The sequence below is a fragment of the Neovison vison genome, chromosome X (genome assembly GCF_020171115.1).
Source record: "Neovison vison isolate M4711 chromosome X, ASM_NN_V1, whole genome shotgun sequence".
Taxonomy (NCBI): Eukaryota; Metazoa; Chordata; class Mammalia; order Carnivora; family Mustelidae; genus Neogale; species Neogale vison.
In genome coordinates, this window is record NC_058105.1 from 120,285,220 (window position 1) to 120,312,284 (window position 27,065).

The 27,065-nt window shown below is 43.9% G+C and overlaps 1 protein-coding gene across 3 annotated transcripts; it reads left to right on the top strand.

Moving 5' to 3' along the window:
* Positions 1-2,424: 2,424 nt before the first annotated feature.
* On the top strand, positions 2,425-26,516 carry ASB11 (ankyrin repeat and SOCS box containing 11). 3 transcript variants are annotated; one of them, XM_044234938.1, is made up of 7 exons: positions 2,425-2,620; positions 11,248-11,327; positions 14,753-14,860; positions 18,520-18,670; positions 21,508-21,642; positions 22,995-23,186; positions 26,302-26,516. In XM_044234938.1, exons 1-7 carry the CDS (start codon positions 2,440-2,442, stop codon positions 26,424-26,426), a joined length of 972 nt encoding a protein of 323 aa, XP_044090873.1. In that variant the 5' UTR covers positions 2,425-2,439; the 3' UTR covers positions 26,427-26,516. The 3 variants fall into 3 exon arrangements, with proteins under 3 accessions (XP_044090873.1, XP_044090875.1, XP_044090874.1); XM_044234940.1 differs by having other exon boundaries at positions 2,440-2,620; positions 14,804-14,860; XM_044234939.1 differs by lacking the exon at positions 2,425-2,620 and adding an exon at positions 3,570-3,687.
* Positions 26,517-27,065: the final 549 nt, after the last annotated feature.

Below are 27,065 nucleotides of genomic sequence, written 5' to 3' on the forward strand. Positions count from 1 at the left end.
TCCCTCTTATGCATGCTCCTTCACGGTGATTAGACATGTTGCTTGGTCTGTTAGTTAAACAGGAACTGCCCTTCAGATGATGAATTACTCTGTCATCTTTTCTCTCTAGAGTACATTCTCTCTCTTTACTCATGGAATAGCACGTTGAATTATGCCTTTGTTTCCTGATCCGCACAAGCCCTGTTTTTCCCTGCACTGGAGTTGTCGCATGAGCCAAGCGAATACATCTAGAAGCTATTGTGTATGCGAACTACATAATTATGCTTTCTATCTTGTAAGCTATTTTAAGAGGAATTTGAATTTTGATTTCATTTACAGGAGCCCAGCTTCTCCCACCCCTTTTGTTGGAAGCAGTGGAGAGCAGTCCTCTACGCTGGTATGTTCTGATTTATCTTGCACCAAAACTTATTTTTGGCCAAGTCGGGGTATCATAGGTCTGTGTTTACTTGAGCACAGGATTTTTTAAAGTCCTCTTTCTCCTTCTTCACATTCCCGAAAGAATATGGTGAGATGTTAAATCGTATCATCCTGTGGCTGGGCTTTTTTAAATATGAAATTCTAAAAATTCAAGTTCTGTACAAAATTTAATTTGTATTTACTAGTACTTCGGGGAGTTGATTTTCCTTTATCCTTTATGTTTGGCTACAGCTCAGTGGTTCTTAACTGAATGTGGGTAGGGGGATAGGGGAGAAGGGGGGTGGCGATTTTGCCCCGCAGGGGACCCCTGGCAGTGTCTGGAGACATCTCTGGTTGATAGCCCTGGGTAGGAGTGGGGGTGTTGGCATCAAGTGGGCAGAGGGCAGAGATGCTGCTGGATATCCTACGATGCTTTTGGATCCCCGCCAAACAAAGAATGATCTGGTCCCAAATATCAGTAGTGCTGATGCTGAGAGATGGGTGCTACAGAGGATTTCGTCTGAAGGCTGCTGTCAGTTAACCCCTTATTTTGTGCCCATCCCGAATGTCATGCTCAAACACAGTTAAAGATGGTCTCTCAGAAATAGCACAGATGTCCGTTTGAACCTTAAAAAAAGAGCCGAACTCCTCATGGCCAACACAGAAAGGATAGCCATGTTTTAAATGAAGATTAAGGCCCAAACAAGATTGACTAACGTGCTATAATATGTCACTGGGCTGACTTGAGTAAAGGACGGGCTTCTTAGAGGGCGGTGTTCTTGTGTTCACAGATGCCCGTGTTCACGGATTCTCCTACGTTGGCACCCTGTAGGTAGCAAGCTGTAGGTCGGTACTAAGCTGGGTCAAGAAACCGTGTATATTGATCTCAGTCCTTGGGAGTGGGAACTGCACTGGGTCTTCCCTGGTTCTGTAATTCACCGAGATGGACGCAGTATGTACCGGGACCCAAAGCTGTGTGCTCGCACGTCAACATTGCCCTGGACTACGGGGAGCCAGTTCTCATAGAGGTCATCATTCCACTTTGCCTGAGTGCTATAAGAAACTCCCATATTTTGTGCATAAAGCATTTAGTAAGTAAGATTTCTTTAGTCTGCTCTAGGCAGTTTTTTTTGGTTTGCCTTTTTCAATAGTTTGTAGAGATGTTTGAAAATCTAATATAGCCAAGAATGAAAGAGGAGACCTGGGTTTTCCTCATCTAATTTTTGTAGGTGAGGGAAATGAACAGCAAGCCAATTTCCCTTGTATTGGCCCACCGACATAGGTTGAAGGGTTAGGGTTGTAAGAGAATACTGTCCAATGTGGGAAGGTATTGAGATGTAGAATCTTTGGGTAATCCACTCAGAACATAGGGCATCTTCTTGATTTCACTGTAACTCTTCCGTGGTCAAGGAAAGCGCCCATATTCCAGTCAGAGGCGCCATCTTTACTAATACTTGAAATGGGAAATGAACAATGGGCTTTGCTAGCAGACCTTGTCACAGATGAGACCATTAGAGCAAGTGGTCTAATGCTTTCAATGTGACACAGCCACTTGGAGAGGCATCCAGGATGAGCCCTTTACTAAATACTGCCTTAGAGTAAATGATCTTGTTTAACTGGTCATAGTTTAGATTGGGGCATTCTCTCCCCAAAACCTCAGGAGGAAGAGAAAACGAAATGGTCTGGGGCCAATTCTTCCCCCTTCAGATAACTCACCCCCCCCCGCCCCCGTTTGTTTTCTCTCTCCAACGCTGCCTTCCCATGTAACTGGGATTTAGGGTTAGAACAGATCCAGCCATGAATCCTGTGTGTTCAATAGCACTGAGGAATGCAGGTCAGAAAGGAAGTTTCTTGCGTTCATTTCCCATTGCTGTGGAAGTCAGCGCTGCAGCCGCCAAATCACAGTGAGCTTAGAATGTATGAGTGAGTTCTCAGTAACAGGAGCAGCAAGGGCTAGAAAGTTGAAAATAGATGTCATATGATACCAATTATAACTCAGTGAGATTTTGCAGTACCAAGAACCTATACAGAGGGTGAGCCAAAATGGAAGACGGTCCTGTTTCCTATGGCTTTAAAAACATTTTTATTACAATGTTTGCTACCTTTTTTTTCTTCAAACTTTTAATTAAAGTTTGTTTGGCTCTCCTGACTCATTTCTATATCGTCAAAGGAAATAGAAAAGAAGCGGCTAGGATAGCAGAAGAGATCTATGGTGGAATTTCAGGTAAAAATACCCGGGTTTGCTCCTAAAACTTAAAAAAAAAAAAACAACTCTCCTGGATAGTTCATGTGAATAATATTTCTAGAGGGCAGATTTTATTATACTTTGGCTTTGTGTGGGTAGTATTAAGAATTATTATTTAAAGTAGCAAGTGATGTTGGCTGCACCAATTTGAAGGATTTCTCAGCTTTATTTTTTGCAAGTTTGTAGTTCTTCTAGGGGTTATTATTTAAGTAAATAGGTTAGTGGCTTTCTTAGAGTATGTGGAGAAACCTCATTGCTACTAACCTAGAGAATGACTTACATGGGATTATTTTCTTTAATATTTTTAAGCAAACTTTAACAATGCATTCTAACAAGACTAAGTTTCCTCCAGAAATAGAATGACCAGGAAATCTGATTTAAAGCAGCAAATGTGCCATGCTATATATATTTTTGTGTTGTCACTTGCAATTCGAATCCATTAGCTATTCATCGCTGTCAGGAAAAAACCCTGCGTTAAACCCGTTTATACACGGCACTGTGCAAAGCCCTGCAAACAAAGGTTTCCTAATATGAAATGCCAGCATTTGGGAAAAACATTTTAAGTCTCATGCTCTGTAGGATTTAGTCTCCAGTTCTCTCAAGAAATGATTCACCTTAATTGGAGTGAATTGCTGCAAAAGTAAATGAATTGGAGAACTGTCACTGCTGGAGTGGTCACTTGATAGAGGAGTATTTATTTGTAAACAGAGTTCACAATTTCCCTTTCTGTCGTTAGTGTTCATAGGGATTCCAGGATGACGTCATTCTTGATCTAGTATACATGTCAATTTGCACCCAGGATTCTCTTTCAAAATAGACCTGTGCGATGTGATTGCAATATAGTAGACAACTTTGAAGACACTAGGTGACGGCAGTCTCATCCCCCCCACCCCCCCAAATAAGACCTCCAAAGACTAAAAGCCTCAGAATGCTTCAGTTCCCTGGGGGAAATGAGGAGAATCTTGAAGTTTCAGGAAGTGTCAGAAGGCCGGGAATGTGGAAGGAGGTTTCTTTTGGGGATTACATTTGTCACACATTTCAGGGAGGTATGTTGCTTAGACTGGTTTTTTAAAAGTTTCTCTTTTATTTCAAGTTAAGTGTGATCTGGAAATCTATTTTCTAATTTCATATGTAAATGTGGACGGGGGTTTTCTGAAAGTTGCGGTCACACAGAATGGATGTTTTTGTAGATTGATCCTCCTTACGGTTTAAATGAGGTAAAGTGCAACAAAATATTGACAGGAACTTGTTACGAATATTTTGTCCTGTTGTTCACCTGCATTGTTTCTGTCTTCATCATGCTGAATTAAGCACATCCTTAAAAAGTTTCGATAGTAGTCAAAACCCATGTAAAAACATGGTTTGGGTTTAGGTCTGGAGCCATAATACAGTTCTCTTAAATAGAGCTCATTCATTCTTTAGCCGAGCTGTCATCATTTGGTCATTAAATGGATAATATTCCATTTAATTTGGAAGTAGCATGGCATTATAAAATCAAAAATGTGTGTCTTAATTATCATCAACGAGGCAGACGGGGGGAATACTACATGTCAATTTCTCAGTTTAATTTCCTTTCTATGTATACATAAATGTGTGGGTGGGTGACTGTGTGTGTATCTGAATGCCCACAGGCACCCCCCACGTATGTATAATAGACAGTATATCCAGATGTGGTAAATAAGGCTTTCTATAAGAATGTAGGCAGCAGCATGCCAGAAACAGTGTTTTTTTTTTTTTTCTTTTGACACTGTTAGGGAGTCAGTTGCTATATACTTAAATCTAAATGTATTAAAGAACAAAATTTTGTGCCAGTCTTCAGCTCAAACCTGAAATTCTCTTTACCGCTCACGGTTAAGGCAAATGTCGGTTGGGAAAATATGTGACCTTTAATCAGTAAGCTAGCTAATTGACTTAGAAAAGTCTCAGTCCAAGGTTAAATTTCTTGATTCTGATAGTATATTATGTTCCTGTAAACTATCATCAGAGCTGTCAAAAACAAGGGGAGGGAGATAAAAACTAAGCCAGGACAGAGTTTAGCCTGTCATAGCTGCTGGCATGCTTTCTTTTGGAAGCTACACCTAGAAACATGTCCCTCATTAAATATCATTTCTCGGACTGTAAAATGCGGAGTTTTCTTTTTTGACTCTCATATTTTGGACTTAAGGGTTCCATATGTCTTTGTGGCTTAAACTACTGCATTTGTAGATAACTTACCAGACTTGAGGTGAACTGTGGCTGGCTGATTTTTTTATTTTGGGGGGCTTCTTTGTGTAATTGGCCAGTTATATATACATACGTAGTTAAGTTTAAAACATTGTCATTGGCTCTTGGTGCTGCAGCTTGAGCACCAGATGAATCACTGGATCCCACCTTCAGCCCCTAGAGATTCCTGCAGGCACTTTCTCGTGACAGATGTGGTATATGATTTTTCTGCCTTTGCTAATTTGGCCAGAATTGAAGCTATTTTTAGTCCAGGGCTTGGTCATCAAACTTGATAAAAATATAAAAATAGCTACAGGTTGATCATCTGTTTCACCACCTTTGGGCCAGACATGGTTCAAGATTCAGGAGTTTTGGGGCTACTGGAAAGATCTCATGGTGTGTATAACGTCTATCACACAGCACTCCCGTCAGACTTTTTCGTATTTCTATTTCTGAATTATATTTGATATTTGACACTAAGTGGAAATACAAATGAAAGAGAATAAATTGCTTAACCTGAATCCTTACCATGTTTTGCTGCCAAGGGAGTTTGTATCAAACTTGAGGAAAATCTTGGTTTTCCAGAATTTGGGTGATTTTACAATTGCAGATAAGAGATTGTGGAACTATTGTACTCTCTCTCTCTCTTTTTTTTTAAGAATTTATGCTAAACTTGGGGCACCTGGGTGGCTCAGTGGGTTAAAGCCTCTGCCTTCGGCTCAGGTCATGGTCCCAGGGTTGTGGAATCGATCCCCGCATCGGGCTCTCTGCTCGGCAGGGAGCCTGCTTCCCTTCCTCTTGTGATCTCTGTCTGTCAAATAAATAAGATCTTTTAAAAAAAAGAATTTATGCTAAACCTTATCTAAAAGATTAGTTCTAGTCTAAGTGTTAAGACTTAGAATCAACTGTCCTTGTTCTAAATTCAGAAAAGACTCACCTTGACTTGATGGCCACGCCTCTGTCTGACTCAACATCCTGACTCCTTTTTGCTGTCCTTCCCCTTCCAACAGGTTTTTCCTGCTTTTGGCCCATTCTTGCCTCATCCTTGATTTAGCTTTCTACCCTGTTGAGTTTTGCTGGTTGTCCTCCCAAACCTTGGCCCAGCCATCCTCTGCAGAGTGACCTCTCACAGGAGTCTCCTGGCCTTTCCAAATTTCGACAACCCATCCTCAGCAGGGGCTAACACCCCCTGTCACCTCTAGGTCAGCTGCCCTGCTCCTGATGGGCTCAAGGGCACCTTCTTTCTAACACCCTACAGAAAGATGTTCATTGACCACAGTGTGTCTCCTGACTAGAACCGTGTATTCTAGAGAGTACGCATTTTAACTCAATTTTATTATATTTTAGGTATCCCAGGAAGTTATTATAATATGGGTTTTTGCCAGTTATCTTTGTTTGACTTGAAATACCATTAACTCTGCCAGGTTCTTGTGTATATTTTGGTTCAGAATTGAGATTCCTTTTAAATTTTTTATTTAATAGATGCTACAAGAGAAGCTATTGCTTCATATGATTTTGGAACTTGAATAAAGAGAATAAAGATTTTTCCATGTGCACCAGAGATGATAACCCGCTAGGTGGTTCTTTAAAAATAGCAAACCAGTAATTTAAATACTTGTTGGAATTAGGAAGGGGAGAATTGCAAAAAAAAATTTTTTTAAATAGTCATAATGGGTTTTATCTTGAATACTTGGCACTCAGACAACTGTATTCCTTCGGAACCGATTTTGTGATTGAAATTTGTGGTTTTAGAAGTTGTCATGAAACTGTTATTCCAAGATTCTGAGAACTAGAGATATAAATCATATTCTGAGAAAAAGTCAAAGAGGGGGAATGAAAAAGTACTTGAACATTTTCCATACACCTCATCAGGAACAAGTAAACATATTTGTCCAGTAAACTATCTTCCTAACGTGCTTGCAATCCTGTGACCCAGGCAGTCCGCCAAGGGACTAAAAATAGGCTGCCTTAGAAGAGAATGGCTGATTTCTACTTAGGCATTCATTTATTTGGAGAGCTTAGTTGATATTTCCTGAAAGGAATGGAAAAACTCCCTAGCTGCCAAAAAACTTTTATCCTTAATTTCTCACAATTAGCTCCAATTTGCAAAACAAGAATGATAAGAGTGAGGGACTGCGTGTTGGGAACAAGAAGAGGAAGACAGGAGAGCCCACCATGGCGGAGTTGCCGGAAAGGGTTTTGTGTGAAAACTCGAGGTCCTTTGAAGCGAGTGTTGGAAAACAATGTGACTGGAAAGGAGATTTCCTTGAGAGTCCTTTTTCCAGTTGGGAAGCAAAAATGGGTTCTGCACTTCTGGTGACAGGAATGGGTTTATTTCATGCTGTGTATCAGGAGATGGTGGATGGAGCTAAGCATCCTGGGCCAATAAATGGGCCTCAGGTTAAGCGGGAATTAAAACCAGTGTCCTTAACACCAGAGCAAGGGGCGTCCTCCGTCACAAAACCTTGAAATTCGGTTCTATTCCGGCCACTTGCTGCAAGTGAGATCTCTTCCTCTGGGGCAAATGGGTTGGCGTGCATTTTGCGGGGGGGTCTTTCCCATTGTGAAGCCAGGCTCTTCCCTTCCCTTCTCTCTGGAAGGCCAAGGGCTGGGGCTCCAGGAGAAATCCAAGTTGAGATAAGGGGCCTCTGGCAGGGGGGGGAGTTTGGTATTTCCCTCTCAAGGTGGAAGTCAGGCAGTTTAGTGAGCTGCCCCCTGGGCCTTGATGGCCCCTGGGTCTGGCTGCCTCCCCCCCCCACCACCGGGCCTGGCCTGCGGGAAAAGAGTAGCCGAGAGCAGTCCTGTGCTGAGAGACAAGCCCAGGACGGCTCCCTGTTCTGCGGTCATGGTGCAATGGAAGATGGCAGGCTTCCCGTGACGTCAGAGGCATGGCGTGGGAGTCGGGGGTGTCAGAGGGTGCTGCACTGACAGGGGACACTAGGAGAGGTGGCCCAAAGCCGAGACATAGCAAAGGGGCCTGGAAGTGAGCCTCGGCAGGAAGGGCGAGCCTGCAGACCAGGAATGAGACAGGCAGTGGAGGCCGCAAGCCCGCCTCCTCATCCAGGGACCCAGGGAGGCGTCTTCCCTCTCTTTTTGCCCCCTCGGCCCCGGGAGGATCTGCCGCCTAGAGGAAGGAGGCTGGGACACATGAGATCGCTCTCCCATCCGCAGCTGCTGGGGCAGCAGAGAGGGCCGTCCCCTGGGCTGGGAGAAGGCTGAGGAGCAGAAATGACAGTCTGAAAGTGGACTGACCTGTAGACGAGTTTGAAAATCTCCTTACTGAAGTGCTTTGTAAATAGAGACACGGGCACCAATTCTAAGCGAACATCTACCTGAATTTTCACAAGGTGACCGTGATCAGGTGTCAGCTCCCCCGAGCCAGAAGCCGCAGATAATCGGTGCGGCCCCTCCTCTTTTCCTCTTCCAGGCAGCCCCCGCCCCTCCTTGGGGGCCTTCTGACTCCTAACACCCCAGGTGAGTTGGGGCCCCTTTCGTACATTACAGAAAGGGACGGCACAGCGCATGCTGTTTTGTGTCTGGTTTCCTTCACTCAACATTAGGTTTTAAGCAGCAGTGGGTCTTATGGGACTGGTGAGTCACAGACGTTCCTAGAAATAGGACGAGGATGTGGTTAAGGTTCCTGCTTCTCAGAAGGAAAGGGGACACCACAGCCTACCTGGAGGTAAGTTTTAAAAATAATAAAGCCAATTCATGCTAGTATCCTAATTTCCTAATAGCAAGACTGGCTTTTCTTGGGACAAAAGAATAACCAAGTCATGGCTGTGGGTTTCCTTCTTATATTGGTCAGGGTGCTGAGTTGCCGTCCGTGGATGAAGACTGTCCTTCCAACTCCAGCGCCCATGGTCCTTTCCAAGAGCGATTAGGCAAGAGGGCCACATGTCTGATACACAGATCATGTTGAATGCGGTGGAGATGTATTAGAAGAAAACCAAGGCTGACTCATTAAGGGCTATGTGCATTCATTATCTCATTATTCTCAGCTTATGCAACTTATGAATGTCAGAAGAGATTTAAAAATACTCCATCAGCTTTTAACGGACTCAGGAACACATGAAAATACAAGCACAAGATTTTTTCCATGTTAAAATTTTTATCCATTTTTCTTATAAAACCATCCCCCATTTGTATCAGGAATATGAAAACATCAGTGATTATATGTGTATATAGGTAAGCTTGTATATAAGTTCATTCCAATTTACACACACACACTTTTTAATTTTGGAACTAATTTCAAAGTGACAGGAAAATTACAAGAGTGGTACAAAGAATTCCTCCTACTCTTTGCCTAGAGACCCCATTGCTATTTACTCGATTGTCCTAATACTGTCCCATCAGCCTTCTGCCCTGTGCAGTCTTTCCTCAGTCCCTCCGTGAACTGGTTACAGGCCACGTACTTTTCAAAATACCCCTCAGTCAGTTGGTTCACAGTGTCCTCGGGTTGGATTTGGGTTGTACATCTCGAGCAGAAACATTACACAAGCTCTGGTGTTTTCTTCGTTGCATTTCCTTCCAGAGTACATGAGGTCGGCCCTCGCATTCCATCCCATGGCTCGCTGTGCTGAGCTGTCCCATCACTTCTGATGTTAACTTTGATCCCCTGTGTAGAGTGGGTCTATAATTTTGTTCCCCATAAAATGGCCCATGTTTCCTTTATAACTAATAATTATTTTGTGAGGAAATAACTCAAGTCAGATGCGACAATTTCTTCTCCATTTCCAAGCAGGTGTTCTACTGTGAGGTCGAGCTCCCACCTGGCTATTTATATATTAATTTATATCAGCGAGGACCTAGAGATTCCTGTTTTATTTGATAGGGTATAATCTCCTACTACCATTTTTTTATTTCGATGCTTAGGTCATTTCGTGTTTGACCAGTGGAAGCCCCTGCAAGCCAGCTTCCATATCTTCTTGACATGGCCCATCATTCACTATATTTCTGGCAAGGTGTTCGAGGCCCATCTTAATTTTTCGTGGCCCAGCCCTGGAATCACCCATTTCTCCAAAACCTTATTGAAATAATATGAATAGAAACATAAATACACATATGTTGAAAATCACATTTTTGTACTAACTAGTCCAATTTCAATCCAACCCTGTAGAGTTCATTCTAGCCTTCCGTCTTTTCATATCCTTTTCTCACCCAAGGGTAAGAGAAGCTAAAAATTAAATTGCAGTATTAGGGGGCCTAATGAAATGTTTATGGCCCTGGTTCTCATCTGTTGGAGAAGTTCACTGTGTCCTTGTGGCCTCAAGCCATTTCATACTTACATAATCCCATCTTTGGTGGGGTTGTGTTTGCCAAGGTTGCAGGTATAGGAAAACCCAAATTCTTGGCACCATCAGGATCCCCTAGAAAAGGTTGATAAGATGGACCCTTCGTGTGAAATCCAAATTATGTCACGTGCTATCCAGTGAATGAAGAGCACAATTATGTTTGAAATTTTACAAACTGGAACAGGTGTTTGTCCCAAACAAATGATTGCCCTTTGGCATGTTTAAAGAGGGTTACTTCTTAAATGCCCCTTGAAGCTGGTTAGTCTTGTTTACTAACAAACGATTACAGGGTAAAAAATACTCGCCCTACCATGTGTACTTATTAATCATAAGTTGCTTGAGTACCTAACATTATGGATGTGTTTTACTGGCCTACTTAGAGACCAAAGCACTTGCTAAATACCAAATTACTAGACACCCCCCCCTCCACTTTACAGATCACGAAATTGAGCTCGAAATAATTTTAGTTAAATTGCCCCTCTTGGCAGAAAGGGGTTGAAGTCGGATTTGACCCCAGGCTGTGTGGCCCCACAGGCTCCATGTTTAGCAATCACGCTCAGCTGCCCACAGGAAATTTTGGAAGATGTGTCGTCTGAAAAACCATACCTATTCTGCATCATGGTAATAGATATGCCTTGGTACCAAAATGAACCGAGACAATTACCTTGAGCATAGAGAACCAACCCATTTCCCCTGATCCTCCAGCCTCCATGGGTACAGGCTGTTGGGTTTTCAGGGTAGGGGTGGGGGTGGGAGGTGGGGGCAGGATGAAAGCAGGGAGGCTCAGTGAGTAGCTTTGCCCATCATTTGCCTTATTTGGAGCTATCAGATCCAGGCCTGGGGTAAAATGTATTCGAAGTAAATCTATTGCTTGTTAAAACAGCCCCCCAAAGAGAGAGAAAGCTCTGTGCTCCCTGTCTGCACACACCACTAGACCAGTGGGCTGTACACTCACTGGTGTGTTACCCTGAAAGCAGCTGATGAGAGAGCCTAATGTGTGGTCTAGCTTCCATTGTCATCCCCAGGCCCTCTCCCATGGTGGGTGGGCTGCAGGATGGAACAGCCAGAAGAAGACTCCAGACCTTGACTTTTGCTTGATTTGTGTTTCAGATTGTTGGGCTGATCGATCCCCTCTTCATGAAGCTGCGGCCCAGGGGCGTTTACTGGCCCTTAAAACTCTAATTGCACAAGTAAGTAAACCACAGACGTGTTCCTTTGTGCTTCCGCTATAATCGGTGTTGTGCTTCCGGAGCTTTGACTGTGGCAGAGGTCTTGCTTGCCCCATCTGGTGGCCCGCATGGCCAGTCTAGGTGTACGTATCACTCCCTCCCCTTCTGGGCCTGCCTTGACCCCAGAGGCAGTTTCCCTGTGACGGGGACAACAGATGCCCTCAAATTTTCCTTGCATTAACTCCCCCTATACTCTCCCAGCGTGCTTGAGAAAAACAGCCCTGAACTTGCATTCATCAGCTATTACCGCATAACAAATGACCTCAAAAACACAGTGGCTGAAAACAAGGAGCATAGATTCTCGAACTTTCTGTGGGCTAAGGAGTGGCCTAACCAGCTGGTTGTGGCTCTGAGTCTCTTACGGGCAGCCAAGTACCAGCCAGGGCTGCAATCACCTCCCAGCTTGGTGGGGAAAGATCTGCTTCCAACCTTACTCATGTACTTGTGGGCTGGCTTCAACTCCTTGCCATGAGGGCCTCTCCACAGGGCTGTGCCATGAAATGGTAGCTGGCTTCCCCCAGAGAGAGCACGAGACAGTGCCTAAGAAGCAAGTCCTAGTATAACCTAATCTCCAGAGTGATGGCCCATCACTTCTGCCATAGTCTATTCATTAGATGGGAGTCAGTGCATCCAGCCCACATTCAGGAGGAGAGGAGCACCCGGTGAGCAAACCCAGGAATCCGGGGTCACGGAGAGCATCTCAAGAGCAAACATTACAATAGGTTGACGTAGTTTTATGAAATCCTTTGGGAAAATTTGTGAAAGTCTTAGTTATTAAGTCTACTTTGTTTTTATTGATGAGTATATCTCCTAGTACTTGAACGATGAATAACGGCTTAGTAAATATTTGTAAAATGAATGAACAAAAGTATACATGCTCCATTTACTTTGTTTGTTTTAGACTCTGCATGTGTATAGAGAAGGTGATTTAATTAGACTCTGCATGTGTATAGAGGAGGTGATTTATTATATCTTCTTTCTACATTCTAGCTACCAGTGAACCTGGCTTCCTTATCATTTTGAATTTAAGCAGCTGGGCACGCAGTTGTGTGTGTGTGTGCACATATGTGTGCACGTGTACACACACATATGCACGTGCACACTTTTTTTTTACTTCCTCTTTTATGAGCTGGGTTACTTCTTAAGAAAGTAGAGGCAAAAGGAAAACAATACTGCCAATAATGATCAAGTGGATTTTGTATGTTATTTTTATCACTTGCTTATTTATTTTTAAGCACTTAAAATTTGATCTGATTATTTTTAATATGTAATACATTCCCATAGTTTGAAAATTAAAGTAATACTTAAAGGTGAAAAGTCTTGCATCCACCTCCTCCCTCTCTGCCCTCCTTAAAACTTTTATTAGTATTTTTTTTTTAAGTAGTCTCTACACCCTGCATGGAGCCCAGCGTGGGGCTTGGTCTCATGACGCTGAGATCCAGACCTGAGCTGAAATCGAGAGTCAGACACTTAACTGGCTAAGCCACCCAGGCGCCCCTTATTAGTATTTTTTAAAAATAAACTTTTAATCTTGAAATAATTTTAAAGACAAGTTGCGAAGAGAGTGCAGATACTTCTCACCCTTCACCCAACTTCCCCTGGTGCTAATATCCTACACAAGCATGTACTTCAGTCAAAACTAAGACAAGAACATTGGTACAATAGTGTTAACTAAACTACAGACTATTAGAATTACACCTGTTTTCCCGCAGAGTCCTTTTTCTGTCTCAGGCCCAATCCAGGGTCCCACATTGCCTTTAGTACTTCTTCATTTTTATTTTATTTTTTTAAAAGATTTTACTTATTTATTTGAGAGAGAGAGCATGAGGGGGAGACAGTCAGAGGGAAAAGCAGACTCCCTGCTGAACAGGAATCCCGATGCAGAGCTCTCCCAAGACTCCAGGCTCATGATCTGAGCCAAAGGCAGTCGCTTAACCAACTGAACCACCCAGGCGCCTCTCTCTATTTTTTTTTAAAGATTTTATTTATTTGACAGAGAGATCACAAGTAGGCAGAGAGGCAAGCAGAGAGAGAGAGAGAGAGAGAGAGAACGTGGAGGAAGCAGGCTCCCTGCCTAGCAGAGCCCGATGTGGGACTTGATCCCAGGACCCTGAGATCATGACCTGAGCTGAAGGGAGAGGCTTAACCCACTGAGCCACCCAGGCAGCCCCGCCTCTCTCTATTTTTAACTATACTCAATAACCATGTTGGTTTCTGTAAACCAGTGTGCTTAAATGTATGAGGAGTGTTCTTCAGAGGGAAGTTCAACTTTTTCACGGCGCATGCCCAATTCTTCACACTTACACCCTAGTGCAAAATGTATTATTCTATTTTATTTTTTACTATATTTCACGTACAGTGGGGTGGAGAAAAGCATTAAACCAGGCATCAGGAGCTCCTGACTTTCAGAGTCATCTGGCTATCATCAACCCCTGGGAAGCTTGAGTTTTACGAATAATTTGAACTTTCTGCCTCTCCATTTTCTCATGCACAGTGGAGGGGATTCACTCTAGATGGTCTTTCAGGCCATCTGGGTGTTACTTATGCACAAATGCAAGGATTCTTATCACCTTGCCAAGGATGCAAGTTTTTTTTTTTCCTAGTGCGCTTCTGCCACCTTGTGGATGAGCCTGTTTTTCTTATTTTCTTAAAAGGAAATCCTATCTAGGAAAAGGACGAGATTTTTCTAGTTGTAATAATTACCTAATTTGAAATCTGTAACACTGCTCTAGTGTAATGACAGCATATTCAGGACGCGAGCGGGGACAGGACCAAGGAGGCATAGAGAGACCCTAAGATGAAGGGAGCAGGAGTCGTGGGCAGTTGTGGGCACCGAGGGCAGTCTGGCAGGAGTCTGGCAGAAGACGGTGGGAACTTAGGTGGGGGGTTGGGGTTTAGGGTCACGCAGTAGGTTTTAGAAGCTTTCAATGGGCAGGTGAGGAGGCAGGAAATCAGAAGCAGAACTTGGCTGGGCAGGACTGGCAGGGACTTAACTCATTTCCCAGACAGAAAGCGGTCATGGAGGGGCGGGGATGGTAAGGACCAAGTTGTGAAAATCAGGGCATGAAGTCAGAGTTGACCAACAGCTAGGCTGATCTTGTCATCCGTCACATGGACTCCGAGAGGAGGAAGGTGGAGTGTGGCAGGAAGAGGAGGGGGATGTGCTGGCACTGGGTAAGGAGGTGAAGTTTGGGGGAAGCCCCCGGGCCCCTAGATGCTGGTACTACAGAGACCCCTCCACGCTGTGGGGTTGCGGCCCCCCGCAGTGTGCTTCCGGCACAGGGATCCTAGGAGCGTTGTCTCCTTGACTCTGTACTCTTCAGCCCAGGACTGGCTGCCATTGCTATTACTAATGCAGCCTTTAACCCCTTCTCTCCAAATTCTAGGGTGTCAACGTGAACCTTGTGACCATTAACCGGGTCTCTTCGCTCCACGAGGCGTGCCTTGGAGGTCACGTAGCCTGCGCGAAAGCCTTATTGGAAAAGGGTGCACATGTGAGTACCGCCTTCCCTGACTCCTGCCCCCGCCCCCCACATCCCCGCACCCCGCGGCTCTGTCTGCCCAGGTGCACCTGCTAGCATCTACAGAGATGCTGCCTTCCAGACAGCGCACCCTCTGGGGGTGTAGGCAGGTCAGGCCCTGTCCACGTGCACATTCCCGAGCCAGTGACACACTGCGGGTCCCTCCCCTCTTCAGTGTCTGTGCCTGTGGATGAACATTTGATAAGGTAATTCACGGGACTCTGAAAATTGCGATGGTGAATTTCAAAAGATCAACGGGAACTGAAGTTAGTTGAAAACAGCTCTTGGGAAATGGATCGGGAAACATGAAAAAGAACACAATTTAAACAAACAACAACAAACACTCTTAATGCGACATCTTAAACCCACTGTTTTCATTGAGCAAAATCACCATGTGAGCTTCTTAGTAAAAAATATATGGAAAAACAATCCAACAGAATGAACTTTACCTTATTTTAAAATTCTACCCTTATTTCTCTTCTTGTTTTGCAGATTTATTTTATTTTTATGTCGTTTTTAACTCTAGGGTAGTTAACATACAGCATTACCCTAGTTTCGGGTATGCAATATGGTGATTCACCGTTGCCACACATCACCCCGTAGCCTCAGTTCAAGGCTAACGAGGGCCTTAGGTGTTGTGTGTAATGAGCTATCACAACAGAATTGTAAAATTAAAACTTCTGAAAATCTCAGGGATGTTTCTTTAGTTGCCAGCTATCATTTTGTGGCTAATTTTGGTTTTTAAATTCAGTGCCTGTGTTCTTTGTTTCTGGAGCTGTGATGTTTGTAAGAGCTTTCGGGAGATATTCTTTAGCACTTTATGTGGCAATTGGGTTTCTACGGTAGAACTCAATAGGAAAGTCTTTCTTGGGCAAAGCGTTGCTCCAGATGCCGTCGCGGGCACGTATTTTTATTAGGTAGTGCTGCTTTAGGTTACCACTTACTCAAATCCCATGTAATGATGACTGCGAGGCTGGGTGAGGGCCACTTCCTTTTTTTTTTTTTTCCTTTAAGATGTATTTATTGAGCGGTGCCTGAGTGGCACAGTTGGTTAAGTGTCTGCCGTTAGCTCAGGTCATGATCCCGGGGTTCTGGGGAACAAATCCCTCATCAGTCTCCCTTCTCAGCAGGGAACCTGCTTCTCCCTCTCTCCCTCTGCTGCTCCCCCTACTTGGGCTTGCTCTCTCTCTCTCTCTCTCTCTCTCAAATAAATAAATCAATAAAAATGAAATCTTTTTAAAAAAATTCATTTATTGATGTATCTGTTCATTTGGGGTGGGCGGAGGGGCAGAGAGAGAGAAGCCCAAGCAGACTCCATGCTGAGTCTGACGTGCGGCGCCATCTCACGACCCTGAGATCATGACCTGAGCCAAAACCCAAGAGTCCGACGCTTCACTGACTGCCCCACCCAGGCACCCCAGAGGGCCCTTTCCTTCTGTTGGTGGAAAAGGGCAAACAACATCTGATTGTAGAGGAGTGTGTGCTGGCATAACACTGGGAGGTTTTGTGGAGGACAAAGAAGAGAGTAAGACCCAGTCCCTTGGTTGTGGAAATCTTATGAGGGAAGAGTCGATAAATATTGTATTCTTTAACATTTAAATCAGAAGGAGAGAAAGAATCAAAGCAAGTTGGTTAGTCAGTAGAAAATTCCTCAAAGGGGCGCCTGGGTGGCTCAGTGGGTTAAGCCTCTGCCTTCGGCTCAGGTCATGATCCCAGGGTCCTAGTATCGAGCCCCACATCGGGCTCTCTGCTCAGCAGGAGGCCTGCTTCCTCCTCTCTCTCTCTCTCTCTCTGCCTGCCTCTCTGCCTGCTTGTGATCTCTCTCTCTCTGTCAAATAAATAAATAAAATCTTTAAAAAAAAAAAAGAAAATTCTTCAAAATTGGCAGCCCTATGGTTTTCTCAAACTCAGTGCATCCGAAGCTTTGGTTAGGATATTCCTCCCTGGGGGACGGCCCCTCCTCAGAGACCTGGCGACATACATTCTTGCTTTCCATGTTCCAAACCTGGGCTCAGCCTAGATCTTCTCTCTCCCCCACTAATTAATGCCCACATCCTGCTCCTTTTCCTGCCAAAATATTTCTCAAGTCTGTACTCTCTTTTGTCTTGCTTCTAAGGGTGATCTAAAGCCATTTTCTTACTAGCCTTGGCTTCTGAAACCCTGGTGCCTAATAGGTGCTCAATAAATGTTTGCTGACCTGAACTGAGAAACTTAGGAAATCAAATTTGAAGACTTTCAGAATGAAGATGAGGATGATTCTCATAAGAACAAATCAAATGAAACCAGCCCTACTGAATGTTTTTTGGTAAAAGTGTAAATAGGTTAGAAATCCCTAGACTGTATGAATTCACACACGTTTTGGCCTGTCCTTGCCTGTCTCTTCCACCTTAGCATCTCCTCTTGAACTTTCCAATTTAACAGGGGCTATCCTGGCACTGTAGAGAAATATCTTTTATTGTTTCTTTTTTAAAAGATTTTATGTATTTATTTATTTGAGAAAGAGAGAGACAGAATGAGTAGGGGGAGGGGCAGGGGGAGAGGGACAAGCAGACTACCGGCTGAACAGGGAGCCATACTCGGGGCTTGATCTCAAGACCCTGGGATCATGACCTGAGCCAAAATCAGATGCTTAACCAACGGAGCCACCCCTTTTCTGATTTCTGAAACAAGAAAATTTAGGGTCCTGATTATCACAAGCATATATCCTCAGTTGTTGAGGCAAACGCTTTGACATCAAGCCTTCATTGTCCTCCATTTCAGTCCTGTCAGAGCCTCCCCACCAGAATGTCTTGGTTCCCTGATGTTCATCCCAATCCATTGCTGATACTCAAAGATGCCTCCCACACCCCTAGAAAGCAGTGAAGGTGGCTGGAGATGCCATATTGATGGCTATTTTCTTTGTGCCTTTGACTGGATCACAATCTCTTTGGGAGTCACTGCCCACACATGTAGTTCGTACGAATTCTAGTAGACCAGTAAGGAAATCTGTGGCAACAAAAATGTCCTCAGGCACAGATTTGGGGACCTGGATTCTCCAGCCTTTTTGGTTCCTGCCATGTTGGTTCTTGATTGGGAGGCAGAGTCAGACCCTTATTCGTGGAAAGTGAAGAAAATTGTTGCAAACGCTTATATGCTTACTAGGCATGAGGCAACGTTCTAAGTGTTTAACATGTTGTAATTCACTTGATCCACCCAATAACCTCTTGAGGTAGATTCTGTTATGATCCTCCTTTAAGGAAACTGAGGCACAGAAAGTTAGTATCCCAACCAAGATCTCTGAACAGATAGAAGAGAGGGCGCTGGGATTTGAACACAAGCTAATGATTCCAGAAGCCATGTTCTTAACCACCAAACAGGACAACTCCTCAATGATTAGGAGGCTCCTTAGAAGTTCTGGAATACCCCTGAATACATTTGAAAAGCTTTCTCCCATTTTGCCACTTGGGATATTACTTAGAGGTGATAGTTGATAGGCTACTGGTATATCTAAAAAAATGTAATACCGTAATGATGTGGGGGCCCTCGCTCACTCACCAGCCTGGGACATTCCTCCAGGCAGATGCCCAGGAATACACGCTTGGAAACAGAGAGAGAAAACTGGCAAATTCTCTGCGTCTCTTTCTTACCATCAGGTCAACGGAGTGACGGTGCACGGAGCCACACCGCTATTCAATGCCTGCCGGAGCGGCAGTGCTGCGTGTGTCAACGTGCTGCTGGAGTTTGGAGCCAAGGCTCAGCTGGAAGTGCACTTGGCCTCACCCATCCATGAGGCAGTGAAGAGAGGTAAGTGGGCCGTCACGTTGCACACACCACATTGGTAGGCTCACTGCGAACTGCACGAGTCAGCGGTACCGTGTCATCATGCGAGAAATGCCCAGAGTCACTGGTAGGCTCTGTGTGGCTTAGGGCACACAGAGCAGCAGCTTCAGAGTGCCCGAATCTTCTGGAAATGCTGGTGGGGCATCCAACCGCCCTTCTTCGGACCTGGGAATGGGTTTTTGTCTCAGACGTCGCATTTCCTGGGGAGTCAGTCTCTCGGCAGCCCTTTTTGGAAGCTCTTTGCTGGTGTTTTGGGGGCAGCTGGCCCGGTCAGGACTGTAGGGGTGACTTCCATGAGCAGTACTTTGCTAATGTCTCTGTCTTTACTAGAAGAGAACAGCTCATCTCCCAAAGCCCATAAAACCTCGACCACTAAAATAAATTATGAAAGCGTCTGAAAGCCAAGGCTGATCGGATTCTTAATGGAAGATTAAACGTAGTTGTCCACAACAAGCAACATACTCTTTCTAGATGAGCTGCTGACTTCAGGGCCATTAGTTATTGAAAAAAAGTTGCAACTTTAAAAAGCGTGCCTTTAGAAACCTTGAAGTTGATTCTAGACGCCTGTATTCTCAGTTACTTTTGAAAGGAGGAAGAGAGTAAGATGAAGGTCTTTAAAAACTCCATGCATCGCCTAGACGTGAACAAGAAGATGTCACTGAAAGGCCAAGGCCATTTGTCAAAGGTCACACTGAGAAAGCAACATTTCTGTTACCCAGTGGTGGAGTTATTCTCTTTTACTGAGATAAGAAATAAAATGGGGAAGTTAGAACACCGTGGAACAGTGATCTTTGCTGGTCTAATTGGGGATGAAAGTCTTTATTTCCAAAGGCAATAATGAAAGATTTGCCCCGGGTTATTAAACATGTCACTTGGTAATTTTCTTTTGCAGTGGATTTTTTTTTCTGTGCTTTTATTTTTTCCCCGTTTTTTAACAGTTGAGGTATAGTTAACGCACAGTGCTGTATTCGTTTCAGGTGTACTATATAGTGATCCAACACGCCCATTCCCCACCCCGTGCTCATCCCACGTGTACCCTTCGTCCCCCTCACCTGTTTCACCCAGCCCCCCACCCCGTTCCCCTCTGGCAACTGGCGGTGTGTTCTCTGTATTTGAGTCTGGCTTTTTGTCTTTTTCTTTTCCCCTTTGTGGATTAATTTAAATGAAACAAAAGACCCAAATCTCAATGTATCTATGATTTTCATGTCTTAAACATATTTAATAAACATTTATTGATTAAATAACTGATGCCGGCCATTTCCCAAACTCCAAGTACATGCTTTAAGTTGAAGGGACATGGTCTACTTTGGAAATGATCTAAAAGTCTTTAAAAAATTTTTTTAATGTTGACTTGAAGTAAAGATTCGTCTGTTAGTTGCATTTCCATCCAAATATTTAAAAATTGATTAATATTGGGAATGATTTGAATTACTGAAGCTATTCTGTGGTACTTGGATGGTTTTATATTGGGAGTGTTTGGTATCTACGTACTTACAAAATATATACAAACTTATCATAAACACATCAACTCATGGGTCTCTATGTATTTTTTGGTCTGTATCTACAAGCATGTTGGAGACCAATATCCACAGAATGGAAGAAAGAAGAGCAAATTCATTGTTTTAGATACTGTGATATTAGTGCTAATCTTTTATATGTTAATTTTATAAAACTTCCTGTGAGTACTTGAGTTTAACTCAGACCAGGCTCAGTTTCTTCTGCAAAGAAAAAGAAAGAAAAAATTAAAAGGGCAGGAATTATTTAAAAATGTTTATTAGATACCCAGGCAGTTTTGAGGTACTGATTACATATTATTTCTGGATTCCTTAAACCTCTGCGAACAGACTAGGTCAGTCTGAGTCCATACTTTGACGTATTGATGCCATAATCCCAGTATAATATTTACTTATGTGAACAGATAGTTTGGATCCATAGGATCCTAATTTGTACATTTTAATGCATATTTCTACTTAATTTAGCATTTCTGACAAATCAGCCAGGTTTGAGATGAAGCTTGCTTTTATGTTATAAAGAAAAGACTGGTAAAGTGATGGTAAGAGTTGTTTTTTAAGAAAACACTTAGATCTTCAAAGAGAACAACTTCTTTATAAGCTCCCATCGATTCCTCAGAAGTATTTGCTCCTGATCAAATCATTGGTATGTTGCAAATTAACCCAGTCTGTTCATTGGGCAGCCTCTCCAAAGACAACGCTTGTCTATATACTTCTTGTTAGCCACCAGATGGGAAAGCGCAATTAAATATATCTTATATTTGAGGATTTAAAGGTGCAGTTAAATATATTCTATTTTGAAGGCTTTTTATTCTCAAAAGTGTCTTCCAGATTAACCAAAATAAGGAGGGACGACCATACCTGGATGAAGCAGAGAGTGAGAGATTTGTAGCAGAGAGGGATCGGAGCTGGGCCTTGCATCGGAGTGCTGGCTTTTCAGGGGGGCAGTTGGATGAGTCGTTCACCCCTCTGCACCTTGCAGCCTCTGTTTATAAACTGGCTTCATTGTAGAGAGTGATTTCAGCTTAGCTCCTTGGAGCCCTTCGTCTAGTTGGAAGGTATCTCAAGGTGGCAAAGGGGAATTTGAGCGAGGAGCTATGAGCTTGCTTTTCTTTTTAATGGTTTTGATTTTGGAGTTTCCGAAGATTTCCCCTCCTCCCCCAATTTGTTTTTCTGCTTAAAAAAAATCTAGGTTATTTCTAAAGCCCATTCCAGATAAGCAATTCTATAGTTCTATAAATAGTCAATATTTCCCTCACTTGAGTAAGGTTATCTTGTTTCCCCCACCAGGTCATAGAGAGTGCATGGAGATCCTGCTGGCAAATAACGTTAACATTGACCAAGAACTGCCTCAGCTTGGAACTCCCCTGTATGTGGCCTGCACCTACCAGAGGGTAGACTGTGTGAAGAAACTTCTAGAATTAGGTAACTTCCAGAAAGCTTTTTTATGAAAGGAACCTCTTTGTTGGTTTCCCATGGCTTTAAAGACAAAGTTCTTGTCAGGCTGGACAAAATCCTGACAGTATTTGTTGTCTGAATGCTTGAAATCACAGAACTTTTAGAGAAATGAGTATCTGCTTCCTTTGATATTGGCTCCATTTACCTGGTATGCTTGTCCTTGGTGGTTTCAAGAGAGAATTAGAGTTTCTTTCCCATATGTCCTAGTGGGAAAAAACAATTTTATTTCATTGGATCTTTTTGAGTCACATGCCTGTCTCTGAGCCAGTCATGGTGGCCAGAGGAGTACAATGCGCTGATTGGCTTAGGCCTAAATTTCAGTCTAGACTGAAGTTGTTGGGTTTCACTGGAAGCACATGAATTGGGAATCACAAGGGATATTTCCCCAGATGGAAATCTAGGTGTGGTTATTAGGAAGATGCCAGATAGCAAAAATAACAGACATTTGCCATCGACTCCTTTAGATCAATCCTTCTAAGATCCTTAGTAACCTTTTAATTTTTAAAAAAATTATTTTTTAAAAAAGATTTCAAAATGTATTTGAGAGAGAGAGAGACAGTGAGCATGAGGGGAGGGGCAGAGAGAGGGGGAGAGAGAATCCCAAGCAGATTCCCTGCTGAGCAGGGAGCCCAACGCAGGGCTCGATCTCACGACCCTGAGATCATGACCTGAGCTGAAGTCAAAAGTCGGACGCTTACCTGACTGAGTCACCCCCGTGCCCCCTTAGTAACCTTTTTAATTCTAAAAGGCATAATAGAAACTGAGAGTCCAGGAAAAAGTAGAGTGTTTTGAAGTATTACTTGGTTAAAGGTTCTCCAAACTTAGCTACTGACATAAAGGTAGAGTCTGTACTATGAACCTTTAAATAAGAATTTTTATCTCTAAGATATTTTTTTCTCTTTTTCATCCCCCATCAGTTACTACTCCCTGTAGTAATTCAGAAATCTTTTTTTTTTTTGAGCCCAGAATAAGAGAAATACCAAAGAAACTTCACTTTACCCTTTGCCAAAACCCAAAATAATAATTCTGTGTAAAAGGCAATGCAAATATTTAATTGTACTTGCCACACAGTTCATACGGGAAAGCAAGTAACGTATTCTGAATGACTAAAATTACCTTTCTTCACTTTTCTCATCAAAATAGCTTTACGTAGTCTGAGTAGCTGTGGCTGAGGTTCTTGGCATATGTCATATATTTTCAAAGATCTGTCAAACACGTCATGACAATTCAGATGCCTTGATCTGAGCTACTGTATTTTTGACCCTTGGTGTTCCCATGGTAACATTTTATGCTGGCTTGTGGCCATCTGCTCTCTTCAGGAGCCAGTGTGGACCGCGGCCAACGTCTGGACACTCCCCTGCACGCAGCAGCGAGGCGGTCCAGTGCGGAGGTCATCCACCTGCTGGCCGACTACGGGGCCCCCCTAAAGTGCAGAAACGCAGAGGGCAAAAGCGCGCTGGATCTGGCCACTCCCAACAGCAGCGTGGAGCAGGCACTCCTGCTCCGGGAGGGTAAGGAACGGGCTGGGTGTCCACTTCTCCTCCATAAGCACATTGGCTCTCTCTCCTTCCTGTCTCACCTCCAGGCTTCCCTACCTTTGTTCTTCTCTTGATTTGATTGCAAGTAGCATGTGGTAGGCGGCGGGTCTCACTTGCATTGCTGGGGTGAGATCTTATAGGTTTTGTCTGTTCACTTATCACAGAATGGCCTTTATACATGGCTGGTATGTCACGGTGTATTTTCCATAAGGAGAAAAGAATCCAAGAACTTGGTTTTCACCATGAGGAGGTTGAGCTGCCACACCTGTCCTGGTCTATGTGCGTAACTTTGTAGACCAGAAGTCTGCTTTGCCGTATTTGGGGGAATTAGCGGTACTTGAGCTAGAGGCTGTAGGGTGGACACAGAGTGTGTATTTCAGACGCTGGACTAGACGGCAAAGTTGCTTGCCTGATCTGTTTCTCCAGCTCGGGGAGTACCTGGCTCTGAGCCCTCCATTGCCTTGCTCCCATTTCCACTGTGAGCTAATGGAGCTATGGATGCCAGAGGAGAGAAGGCAAATCTCTAAAGTGTGCTGCGTTCCAGATTCAGAAGTGAGCCAAGCGAAGTCCGCACAGAAAGAGAACTTCACCCGAGCCTGTCCTGATCATTTGTGTGCCTGGGAGACTCTTAAGAAATAATAGTAATTATTCAGCTTTATGCATGTGTCAGGCACTGAGCTAAATTGGAAACCAAGATGAATCTCCCTGAGTTGTGAAAACTTGAAAGCAGGGAAACTTTCGAGTAACTGGTGGTAGCCCAGCTCCGGACGGGAAAAGAGAAATCTGAAGACAACGGCTTGCCGAAGGCCGTGTGACTCCTCAGAAGAACTAGGATTCCAGCCCAGCAGTCTGACCTCAACATGCACTCTTATGTCGTGCCGGTCCTATCCCAAACCTTCTGAAACAGTTTCTGGGGGAGACGGTTTTTACTCTACTCACCAGTTCCCATTTAGGAAATCATCTCGTCTTCTAACACCTTCCAAGTAGAATGCTTGGTTCAATAATTCTAGGCATACGTTTGAGGTCCATGCTTCCTGAGTTCTGCTGTGAGTATGAATCACCAAGGGGGGGTGTCTCATTAAAATGTAGATTTGGATCCAGGAGGTCTGCGTTGGGGTCTAGACTCAGCGCACCCACCGGGTTCCCAGGTGATGCTGTTGCCACCCCTGATCTGAGGCCTCGCTTGGAGTACCACTGGTCTAGATGATCTCCGGTAGTCTAGATCATTTGTGATTACTCTTTTAGTTGAATCTCCACTTGAAGAATCACGATCTTCCTTTCTAGCTCCCCATTTGGAAATGCCGGGTCCCTTCCCAACTCTCAGCTGAGAAGATGTCCTATAGCACCTGTCATATCTCCTCTTTTTTTCCATCAAAAATGTTTCCAGGTCCAGGATTTAGATTTCTTCTAACTGGGTTCTTCTATCTTCTGTTGTCAAAAATACAGTGGCTTCCTCCGGAAGGATGAACACCAGCTCTGTCAGAAGTCACTCTGGTATCTGAGCTCCTGTAAGCAAACTGGACAATCTGTCTGCATTACTGTTTTCCAGAGGAGCTTTAATTGGGTGACGGGTAGAGAGACTTTCCATTCTTGCTGCCGAAGATTTTAACTGAGAGCAGTTATTTGCTCTTTCTATCACATGGCTGGTCCTTGGAAACATCAAACCAAATGTGATCTCGTCATTTGCTTATGCAGTGCGCCATTTCTCGTGGGGTGCGAGATCCTGGTACAGTAGGATCTTCTTGACAAGGACAACTTTGTGTCATCTGCTAACCACACAGGTCTACCTGAAGAGATCTTTACCAGTACATTCAGGTCAGGGAATAATGGGACATTACAAATACCTCGGTATAATTAGTATTCCACCTTAATCTCCTTTGTCCTACTCAACCATATTTTGGCTCTCATTACTTTCCTCAAAGCCATGGGGGTGATGACTCCATGAACCTCCTTGACACTAAGGTCCTGGGCATAATGGGGGTTAAGCGAGTTGAGTCCGTTCGCTAGGTCCTCTATTGAGCTGGGAGCCCAGCGCAAATGGAGGGCCTCTCCTAGTAGGACTTGGCACCTAGCCAGCACCACCTTGTGAGCGGCCTGAGCCAGGAGGTCCTGGAGGCCTCTGTGACCACACAGGCCCCAATACCCAGTCGTCACTTAGCCCTTGCTTGGCAGCTCTGTCTCAGGCTCCTGCCTGCTGAGGGCCTCTATTCAGGTTTTCTCCTCAGCCAGCATTATCACATTCATTGACACGTACAGTGCATGAAGGGAGTGTGTGCCCTTTATTTATTTTTCAAATTTTTTATTGAAATTCAATTTAATTAACACATAGTGTATTATTCATTTTAGAGGTAGAGTTCAGTGATTCATCAGTTGCATAGAACACCCAGTGCTCATTACATCCCATGCCCTCCTCAATGCCCATCCCCCAGTTACTCTCCCCCCCACCTCCCCTGCAGCAACCCTCAATTTGTTCCTTTAGTTAAGAGTCTCTATGGTTTGCCTCCCTCTCTGGTTTCATCTTATTTTATTTTTCTTTCCCTTCCCCTTTGTTCATCTGTTTTGTTTCTTAAATTGCACATGAGTGAAATCATATGGTATTTGTCTTTCTCTGATGGACTTATTTCCCTAAGCATAATACCGTCTAGTTCCACCCACATTGTTGGAAATGACAAGATTCTTTCTTTTGGATGGCTGAGTAACATTCCATTGTATGTATATACCACATCTTCTTTATCCATTCCTCCACTGATGGACATCTGGGCTCTTTCCACAGTTTGCCTACTATGACATGAAATGCAGTCCCTTTAGACCTCATGCTTCATTCCTGGATTGCCTCTGCTTAGCCTCAGTCTTCAGTGTCACTAATACAATTAACTTTAGAGGGTCAGCTTAAATGTGTCCCCACCCTGGGGGGGGGCAAACTGGGGTCCCTGTGTGTATTAGTGTCTGCTCTGTCACTCTGTAATCCATGTACAGATCCAGCCTCTCTTAAGCTGGCAGAACATTTCAGCCTCTTCCAGTTCTCTGGTCTCCCCGTGTCCCCCACCGCCACCACTAGGAGCTTCACACATTTTAATTTCTTCCCCAGGCCCACCGGCTCTTTCTCAGCTCTGCCGCCTGTGTGTCCGGAAGTGCTTGGGTCGAGCATGTCATCAAGCCATCCGTGAACTCCATCTGCCAGAGCTGCTGGAAAGATTCCTGCTCTACCAGTAGTCCCAGCTGGCTGGGGGAAGATACCTGGAAATAAGCAGGTTGTTGCCTGCTATATCCAGGGTACCTAGTGTAGATGCCCAAGCACTAGACTCTGACTATCTTCGGATGAGCTAAGTCAGTTAGTGTAGGTCCCTGATAGACCGGAACCCTTGAGGAGTGGAAACTCCTCATTAACCAAGGGGCAACCAACACAGAGCCTTTTTGTTCTTAGCCCTTGTTGGTAAGAAACTTTAAAAATCGGGGCGCCTGGGTGGCTCAGTGGGTTAAGCCGCTGCCTTCGGCTCAGGTCATGATCTCAGGGTCCTGGGATCGAGTCCCGCATCGGGCTCTCTGCTCAGCAGGGAGCCTGCTTCCCTCTCTCTCTCTCTCTCTGCCTGCCTCTCCATCTACTTGTGATTTCTCTCTGTCAAATAAATAAATAAAATCTTTAAAAAAAAAAAAAAAAAAGAAAGAAACTTTAAAAATCTGTGAAGGAGAGTGAAAATAATCTATGTTTGAAGATTCATGATCTTTAATTATCTAAGGGACAATATTCTGAACATCATACAGACACATGTAAATCTGGGCAAATAAGATTGCAATGAGTGTAAGTATTTTAAGATGTGTTCCTGATTTATTTCCTCCCTCTTTCCCCTTTCT

What these genes read in the sequence shown, in the direction of transcription:
- ASB11 (XM_044234938.1), top strand. Translation starts at nt 2,440, where the DNA reads ATGGAAGACGGTCCTGTTTCCTATGGCTTTAAAAACATTTTTATTACA. An exon ending in GATCTATGGTGGAATTTCAG is followed by an intron (nt 2,621 to 11,247) that starts GTAAAAATACCC and finishes TTTGTGTTTCAG; the next exon opens with ATTGTTGGGCTGATCGATCC. An exon ending in TTAAAACTCTAATTGCACAA is followed by an intron (nt 11,328 to 14,752) that starts GTAAGTAAACCA and finishes TCCAAATTCTAG; the next exon opens with GGTGTCAACGTGAACCTTGT.